At 42.9% G+C, this 9927-nt stretch overlaps 1 protein-coding gene across 4 annotated transcripts in view; it reads right to left on the reverse strand.

Annotated features, from left to right (window-relative positions):
* NAA35 (N-alpha-acetyltransferase 35, NatC auxiliary subunit) overlaps window positions 1-9133 on the reverse strand; it is a 93886-nt gene extending 84753 nt beyond the window's left edge. Inside the window, exons 1-2 of one of the 4 annotated variants that reach the window (XM_004440803.3) lie at window positions 9049-9133; window positions 8063-8191 (exon numbers count right to left, since the gene is read on the reverse strand). In XM_004440803.3, coding sequence (XP_004440860.1) covers window positions 8063-8186 — 124 coding nt within the window. In that variant the 5' untranslated portion in view covers window positions 8187-8191; window positions 9049-9133. The other 3 variants (XM_014795589.2, XM_087444318.1, XM_087444319.1) reach the window with 3 other exon arrangements.
* Between the last annotated feature and the right edge of the window lie 794 nt (window positions 9134-9927).

The following is a 9927-nucleotide window of genomic DNA, read 5'->3' on the forward strand; positions in this document are numbered from 1 at the left end:
CTGCTTCGGCAGCCCAGGTTCGGTTCCTGGGCACCGGCCTACATCACTCATCAACAGCCACACTGTGGTGGCAATACACATACAAAATAGGGGAAGATTGGCACAGATGTTAGCTCAAGGTGAATCTTCCTCAGCAAAAAAACAATGTTACTTCTACTTTAAGTTAAAGCCTTAAGTAGGTGCAATAGTATATAGCTTAAACTACTCAGAGCAAAGGGTAAAAATCGATAGGAGGAAGAGTCGATGAGTCAGTATTTCTGTGATGATCTTGACAATAAAACATCTTTTAATTTTATTCTCACTCTCATATAAGTCATGAATAGACCTGCTGTGAGAAAAAATTTAACTTAATTTTGCAGGTTACAGAATTTCATGACATCTTACTGAGGACAGCCTTCTTTTTGCCTTGGAAATGAACAATGAATCATAACTTGTGGCTGGAGTTCGGACATGTAGCAGTGCTAAGCACCTGAAGGATATGAACATTCTCCTAAAGAAATGTAATCCAACCGGACAGAGAAAAATATGCAACTATGTGACAATGCAAATACACTTTACCATCTTAAAAATGAGAAGATCGTTTGTAAACTGGGCTTATAGATCTTTGAATAGATTTCTACACATAACATTATAAATGATGGTTAGGTTCCCTGCTAGGGTCCCTATAAAAGCCCTACTGAATCTATGATTTACAGCCAAAATCCAGTATCATTGTAATAGTGATACTTAAACACATCCATTAAAGTTTACTCTTGGGTAAAGGTGGCCAATCTAATACATGCAACTACTTTTAATTCCCTCCTGAAATCTCATTAAAACTAGAGAATTTTTTTTTTTAAAGAAAAGTATAAACCCCAAAGAAAAGGAAAAACTGGTGCAGAAATAACACAACAAAATACGGAAAACCTGGAAACAAAAGGACAAGTAGTTTCTTAGCAAACCCAAGAAAACTGAATCGTAAAGCCAGCAATAGAGAAAGCCAAAAACCAACTCGATTTATCACTTACCTCTGAAAGTGAGGATAAAGCTAAGCTAAAACATGGAGGACTGAGCAGTCAGTCAGCCCAGAGCCCTGCCCTAAATTACAGAGCAGTGTAACTGTCCCTCCCTCAACCAAGATAATACTGAAGACTTTCTTTGAAGAGGGCAAAACAAAAAGTCTCCAGGGAAATAAGGTTATTTGAAGGCCAGGGTACAGTACTGGAAAGTGGTGGCACCTAAGGGAACATGTGAAACACGCCCCCCACCCCCGACCTCTTCCCTACTTAACTGTTAAATCACAGGCAGTCAAGTCAAATCTTCAATCTCAAGGAAGGAGGTTAGACAAATTTTCTCTACAGAGTATGACCTTGCCAAGAGCAAAGAGTTAAATAACTGACATCAGAGGTTCTCCAACACAAAAGCCAAGTAAAATCACCTGACAGTGAGTCCCACTCAAAAATTCAGAGCTTCCAATTGGCTTTTTGCTCCCCAACCCTTAGAGGGCAACAAAGGATTCTTAGCTATCTGAAGTAATTCCCCAATATGAAAGATAGAAACCAAAGGAAACAAACTAAAAAAGGCAAGTTGAAGGGAAGACACTATCTAGGGAAACAAAAATTCAAAAGAACTATTATTATCCTTAGATAAGACAAGACATTTTATTTTAAAAAAAAGGAACATTCAGAGAAAAAAAATTTTTTAATTAAAAACATTACAGCAGAAAAGAAAAATTCAGTAGAAGCTCAGGAAGATAAAGTTGAGAGTCTTAGCCCATTTGGGCTGCTATAACAAAAATACCATAAACTGGGTGGACTATAAACAACAAACTTATTTCTCACAGTTCTGGAGGCTAGTAAGTCCAACATCAAGGCACTAGCAGATCAGGTGAGGGCCCACTTCCTAGAGGCCCATCTTTTTGCTGTAACCTCACACGGCGGAAGGGACTACAGAGCTCTGTGGGGTCTCTTTTTTTTTTTTCTTTTTTTTTAATAATTTTATTTATTTTTCCCCCAAAGCCCCAGTAGATAGTTGTATGTCATAGTTGCACATCCTTCTAGTTGCTGTATGTGGGACGCAGCCTCAGCATGGCTGGAGAAGCAGTGCGTCGGTGCACACCGGGATCCGACCCTGGGCGGCCAGCAGTGGAGCGCATGCACTTAACCTCTAAGCCACGGGGCCGGCCCTGGGGTCTCTCTTATAAGAGCGCATTCATGTAGGCTCTACTCTCATGACCTAAGCATCTCCCAAAGGCACCACCTCTTACCATCACATTGGGCATTAGGTTTCAATATATAATTTGGGGGGACACAAACATTCAGTCCATAGCATTGAGGAAACAGACAAAGAAAAGGAAAACAGGCAAGAAAGGACATGAAAAAAGACACTAGAGGATCAGTCTAGCAGGTTCAATATCCAAAAAACAGATACTCCATAGGAGAATACAGAAAAAACAAAGAGGAAACAGACTAACTCAAGAAAGTTTCCCAGAAGTGAAGGATCAGACAAAGTGAAAGGGCTCCAGAGTCATCAACAAGGCAAATCACGGTTAAAGTTCTGGACACAAGACAAACAAAAGATCCTAAAAAGCTACATATGAAAGCTCAGGAATCAGAATGTCATCAAACTTCTTAATAGCAGTATCAGAACAACAGATCACTAGGAAATGCCCTCAAAATTCTCAAAGGTATCCAGACATATTATCAATAAAGTGGGAGGGTAGAATAAAGACACTTTCAGACATCCAGAGCCTCAAAAGATTGATTTCCTATGTACTTTATTCAGGAGGATAATCAAGATGTCCAATCAAAACAAGATGAAAAAGAAAGAATCCCCAGGCTGATGATAAAGGAAAATCTCAGGATCACACTAGGTACAAAAGGCAAGAAGTCCAGACTGGAGCAAAGTAAGAGGCTCAAGAAGAAATTTCTTTACAGAGCGAAAACAGAACGTCTGATGTGTCCGAATGTCTTACGTCGATTTAGACAACTGGTGAAGAGTCTAAGGTAGAATTAAAGATAAGTACAGTTGTGTACTGCATAGCAACATCTCGGTCAACAACAGACCACATATACAACAGTGGTCCCATAAGATTAGTACCATATAGCCTAGCTGTGCAGTAGGCTGTACCATCTAGGTTTGTGTAAAAACACTCTAAGATGTTCACACAGCGACAAAATCACCTATCGACACACTTCTCAGAATGTACTCCCGTCGTTAAGAGATACACGACTGTATACAGATTTTGGGTAAAAATTTTTTGTGTAAAACAGAAGAACTGTGCAGGAAGGGAAAAGTAATAACAGTTTTACTGTCTGGCTCAGCTGTGAATAATATCTGCATATCCATAGTGTAGATATAACTATATGGGAGGGAAGTCCATAGGTAACATCAAAATTGGGAGTGGAGGGAATCGATAAGTAGCAACAAAAGTATGCTACCTAGAATCATGAATACCAAAATAACCAGCTAAAAGGGGGAAAGTGATGACTTCTGAGGACACGTTTTCGATTGACCAAAGCTCCTAACATAAAGCAGGATACACAATACAAGCTTAAGGGGGAAATCTGATAAGACACATTCAACAATGCAGAAGAGCCCTGAAAGTGCATCAAAGGTCCCATTCCCTTCCCACTGCTTGCTCTATGTTAATACTAGTTGTTAGAGGTGTTAAGAAATTCAATATCCTTTCCTGAAGAATCCAGGGTCCAGAAAGGTTAAATGATAGCTGAACATTCTTGAAAGTAATACAAATGGAGTGAACTAAGCAGCACTCCTGACATTTTGGGCAGAATAATTTCTTTGTGTGTGGGGGCTATCCTGTGCATCTAATGGTTAGCAGCATCCTTGATACGTATCCACTAGACAGCAGTAGCACCACCACCCCTCACTGTGACAACCAAACAAGTCTCAAGACATTGGTAAATGTCCCTTGAGGGGCAAAATCACCCCTGGTGGAGAACCATTGATTAAACGGATCCACAATTACCAGTATTGCCCACCCCATCCGTGCCCCAGTGCTGAAAATATTCTTGATAGTGTGAAAGAAGGAAAATATAATTTTCATTTCCAAAACCAAAAGCACTTAAAAAATATTTTACAGGTTGCCCAGATCTCTCACCAGGACAATTTCTGTCAACCTTTTTCCTCTTAGAATAAAGTGCTAATTAGAACAAACAGCAAATTCCTAGAACGACGACTCTCAAACTGGGGTTCATGGATTCAGGGGAGATCATGAAAGTTTTATTAAGAATCTATATGCCTTCGGGCCAGCCCTGTGGCTTGGCGGTTAAGTGCGTGCGCTCCGCTGCTGGCGGCCCGGGTTCAGATTCCGGGCACACACCGATGCACTGCTTTTCCGGCCATGCTGAGGCCGAGTCCCACATACAGCAACTAGAAGGATGTGCAGCTATGACATACAACTATCTACTGGGGCTTTGGGGGAAAAAAATAAATAAATAAAATTAAAAAAAAAAAAAAAAGAATCTATATGTCTTCTATAGTAATTGTTAAATGCTATGTAATCAGTTTAAGGATAATCTTTTAAAAAGATTACAGGGCTGGCCCTGTGACCTAGTGGTTAAATTCGGCACGCTCCACTTCAGCAGCCCGGATTCAGTTACCGGGTGCAGACCAATACCACTCATCAGTGGCGATGCTGTGGTGGCGACCCACATACAAAATACAGGAAGACTGGCACAGATATTAGCTCAGGGCAAATCTTCCTCAAGCAAAAAGACAACGACTGGCAACAGATGTTAGCTCAAGGCAAATCTTCCTCAGCAAAAAAAAAAAGATTACAGAAACATATTCCAGACCAACTGGATGATAACATTATAATCAAATATTGCCACAATTTCAGTGCCCAAACTCATGTTCATAATTATGCTCGTTCCAGGCAATCACCTAAAATGACAGCATTTAATGTAATGTAGTGGTTCTCTAATTTCTGAAGTCCAAGATCCAGACATTCTCTAGTTTTTAAACACAAGGCCTCAGAATATTCATTTATTTTTAAAGCAAATATATACTGAGAACTACAAATGTTCTGGGTAATATAACATACAACAGAAACAAAGAGAAACAAGAAGCTTAAGTATCCCAGATTTTAAAAGAGAGAAGAGAAAGCAATAAAAGGAGTTTCCCAAAAGTACTGGGCAAGAGCTGAAGAAACTGGATGGATAAGGGGGCCTTAAGCAAGGTACCTGTGATAAAGACTGACCAAGAAATAAGCTAAACCAACAAACAGAGAAGAAAATGGGATGGGGGAGGGGCCCATATCCTCCTAGACTAGAGCTTAAAAAGAATAGAAGCAATGATAGCCAACCTTCTATTACCTCTGGGCTATAGACACTTGATGAGGTCATCATCCTAGGAGAGATTACTGGCTATCCACTGTGTGGAAGAAGGGAATCCAGTAGATAGAAGAAGGAGCAATGTATATTTTATGATCATTTATGTTTAAGTGAAATTCCTAAGTTGTGGGTTTGTCATTCAGAACGCACCTAAATATACACAACCAAATGGAATAAGATCAGAGATTTTTCACAGGTAGCAAAGTGAGATGGTTTAAATTAGCCAAAGTTTCCTAGAGAAGCAACATTCAGAAGTCTTATTTAGAACAATGATATATTACCTACCAGGCAAAATAACAGTGATGGTACCACTGCTCTAGAAAATAATTTGGAAAAGAAAAAAAACACAAGAGCCTCAATGCTGGTTCTAGGAAATGTGCACCATCTGCCTAATAGGAAATAAAAGAAATGACAAAAGTTAGAATTCGATCCAGAGGACTCTGAAGAGCCACTAAAAAAGTAGAAATGTACATGAAGAACACTGTCATCAGTATGCAGACTGATTTAAAGTACCAAAAAAAAAAATCACCCAAGTCTAGCCAAATGCCATCACACAACAGTGTGTGAGGAGAAACCACTGCAATAAAGAAAAGGATGTAATAATATCTGTTTTAAATTTAGTTTTCAGAAAGTTGCTAGGACAAAAGTGTCAACTATAACTAAGGTTACAAACCTGATTATTTCAAGAGGGGAAAACAAATTATTAATACCACAAGCTCAAGAGCTGCCAACAGCCTTTAGTCCTAAATCTATACATAAAGGAAGATTAATTCTATATCAACCTTTTAATTTCAAGCAGTATACCTTACATTTGTGCCATCTGAGACAGTGCAAGAGCTAATTACGGAAGAGTTAGTAGGATAGTTTGATATTGGCAACAAAATGAATGCCACCCCCTCTCAATCCACACTGAAGCAGAGATTAAACCATATCTCCTATTCAAGGTTCTTTTCACGAAGTAGCAGAATTACTCATTGTTCCTCAAACATAAAACTCTCACTAAACTATGGCTCTAAAGGTTCATCTTGTCTAGAATAATTCCCTCACATTCACTTATAGAAATTCAACTAGTCCTTTAAGGCCTAACTCTAGCCATATATACATCATAAAACCTCTCCCTTTTAGGTTCATAATGACAACCCTCTAATATAGACGACTTAAATAAGCGCAAGATGTTAGGTATGATCCACTTAACAGTCTAAGATCTCTGAGTACAAAAACTACATTGTAACTTACACTTCTTGCTCTTTCCCTTAGATAAACATATATTGGCAGTCACCCAACTTCGAGTCTAATGTTCTTTCCATTATCTCACTCAGGCATCCTTTAACTGGACGTTTTCAAAACAGTGAAAGGATAGGCACATGATTTATCATTTTGCTTATACTCAGCTGGCTTCCTTTCTACCTGCAGCTGCACCAAGTCTTTACTCCTCTCCTTAAGAGTTATATTCCAAACATTCCAACCTCACCATCATCGAAGTCCTAACCTTCTTGTTCACTAAGAAAATAAAAGGCATCAAGGTGTAAATCCCTCCATCATCCCTCCCCATCCACTTAGAAATATACCAACAAAAAAAGGAAAGAAATAATCTGTATCTTCACCACCCTAACCTCAGTTCCTCCTGTCTCAGTATGTCCTTATTCTTTTTCCCCAAGTTAATTTCTCTATCATGTTCTTGGTCCCATGGTCTCTTAAGTTCAAGCTCTCACTCTTATCATTTGTTCCTTTCTCTTATCTTCAATCTCTCCCTAAGGCTCTTTCTCCTCAAACAACAAACACGCTCATTTCTCCAACCATTTGCCTGAACTCACTGTGTGCCAGGCACTGTTCTGTGTGCTAGGGTTACAGACAAGATCTCCGCACTCACTGAGCTTACATTCCAGTGGGTGAGACTGACAATAAACGAGAATTGAAAATGATGGCTTCTGACAGTGGATAAGTGCTACAAAGAAAATAAAACAGGGTGATTCAACCGAGGTGGAGTCGGATAGAAGAGAATAAGGGGGTCAATCTGCTTAAATGGGTTGTTTTGAGAAGTCCTCATTGGAGAGGTAACATTTAAGCCCTCAGGAAAGAGTCAGCTCTGTGAAGACCTGGGGGCAAAGCACTTTTAAGAGAGAGAAAGCGAAATATGCAAAAGCCCTGAGGGGAACCAGCTGGGTGTGTTTAATGAGACAAGCAGGACCTTGTGACTAACATAGTGAGCCTAGGGGGGCAGTGGTACAGGAACCAAGTCTAAGTGGTAGGCAAGCGCCAGATCATATAGGCCATGAGGAAGGAGTTTGGCTTTTATTCTACATGCAACAGGAAGCCACTGGAAGATCTTAAGCAGGGAATGACGTGATCTGATCATTTTCAGACCTCAACTATACAATACTACTACCTTCTTCATGACAAAAGAATTCATATTTCTGACATGTGGAATTATTTCGAATAGTTCAAAATTATCGCTATGTACTCTCTAACCTCTTCCTTGAAGTTAGAAAATTTTAATAGAAGAAACTGCCTCAACATCTGTATTTAATGCTGTATCAAATATATACTGGCTTTAAATGAAAGTTAAAATTAGAGGGTAGAGAATAAGTAAATGTGGTTTAACAAACTTGATAAACCACAGTTACCTGTTGATTTCTTTTCATTTACTGAGATAGTTTAGAAATCATAATCGAGATTTTATTTTACCCTTTCCCAGATTCTGAACTTCTAATCCAAAAATTCAAACTCACCTCGACAAGCTTCTTCAAAATCTTGGGTTATGTCCACCCAGCTTGTACTGTTTTTCTCCATTTTTTCTGGTATACTGAGCTCCCATCCCGAATCATCATCTTCTACAGAAGCTTTCATAACCATTATGCCTATAAAATTAACACTGGTGTAAAACAGAGGATGTAGCTTTCGGGGCAAGAGTATCTGCTAACCATGCGTGTGGGTTTAGCATTAGATGCAAGTCTTAACCAAAGTGTTTAAGCAGAGCTCTTCTGAGTCTGCGGAGGGTACTGGAAAAAATTACCTTAATACAATTAAATCTCACATTAATTAACACTACTGCTGCTCTTTACTAAGAACCACCACCTATCACTGCTCATAGAGTTTCCCTTCTCACGACTTAACCAGAAAATCCACAAACCATCCCACCACTGGCCCAAACCGAACCAACTCCAGAGCTTCCAACTTTCAACACCGGCCACAAACGACCAAGCCACTCTCTAGGGTCCCCTCTCGCAGCCCAGGACCCCTTGCGGCAACGACTCAAGTCAAGGTGGTCCCTCACCTGCCAGGAGCTCGCTGGGCCAACCTGTCCCGGGCCGGACAGGACCCCCGCACAGCCTCGCCGGTGGGGGGCACGGCGTGCAGGAGCGCACCGCGGGGTCCCACCGCCAGGCCCGGGGCGCACCTGAGGCGGGGAGCGGCCCCACGTCCGCCCCACCCGGTCAGCTCGGCCCGGCCCCACAGGGCGCGTCCGCAAGGACAGGACTGTCGCCGCGCGGGAGGGCGGGCGGGCACGCCGGTGCCAGGTCGTCGCCTCGGTAACACCGGGCAGGGCTGGGGCCTCGGCGGGGACGGGGAGCCCGCAGCTCCTACCTGAAGCGCGGCGGGAGGGCCGGGGCCGCAGGGTGACCTGGCGTCCCCAGGTCCGCCACACGCGCGGGAGGCGGCGCCCTCGGACACCAAAGGGAAGGAGTCTCAGTGGCTCCGCACAGGCGGCTCCTACCTACTTCTCCCGTGGCCACCCCCGCCGACACGCACAGTGCCCACCGCGGAAATAACGACGCCGCCTCAGCCGCCGCCGCCCCCTCCCCTCGCAGCCCAGCCCGACTGGCCGCGTGCGCGCATGCGTACGCCCGCTGCGCGCGACCCCGCCCCCTCCCCCTCGCTCCAGGGGACTCTGCGCTCCCCGGCCACACCCCCTCCCTCGCCACCGCCGCCGTTCGGCCGATGGCGGCCGTCTTCTCTCCTCGCGGGATTAGAGCCAATCGCGAGACCGGAAGCTACCTCCCTCTCGCAGCCTCAGGCCCAGTCCCGGCAAGGGGCGGAGCCTAGGGCCGCGGAGCCCGCCCGGTCCCGCGCGGCTCCCGGGGAAATGCTTAGACAGGTGACGCGAAGGCGGAAGGAAGCCGCGGACGTAAGCGTAGACCCTCGCTGTGGCGCCGTGAGTGAAGAACCTGGCTGCGAGCGCTCCGGCGAGCTCGTGCTGCCTAACTGACGCCGGATATATGTTTCCTAGACAGCGCCTGGGCGTTTCGCGAGGGAAAATAGAAACAAAATATCTGCCGAGTCAAGCCAGCCATTTTCTTTCAGACTCGGACATGTTTTAGATTGTTCTTAAAACTTATTAATAAAATGATCAGTTTTAAAGTGGGTTTATGTAAGTGGACTGGCATGGGTAAGAAATGCATCTCTACCACTACATACTTATTTAAATGGCCAAAATTTACAAAACGATACCAAATGTCGAAGAGGGTGTGGAGCAACAGGACTTCTCATAGGTTGCTGGTGGGAATGCAAAATGGTACAAAAGAAAACGTTTTTCTTATAAAGTTAATCATATACTTATCATATGATCCAGCAATTCCATTGCTAGGTATTTACT

This window comes from Ceratotherium simum, chromosome 20 (genome assembly GCF_057802395.1).
Source record: "Ceratotherium simum simum isolate JZ-2026a chromosome 20, ASM5780239v1, whole genome shotgun sequence".
In the NCBI taxonomy this organism is placed as follows: Eukaryota; Metazoa; Chordata; class Mammalia; order Perissodactyla; family Rhinocerotidae; genus Ceratotherium; species Ceratotherium simum.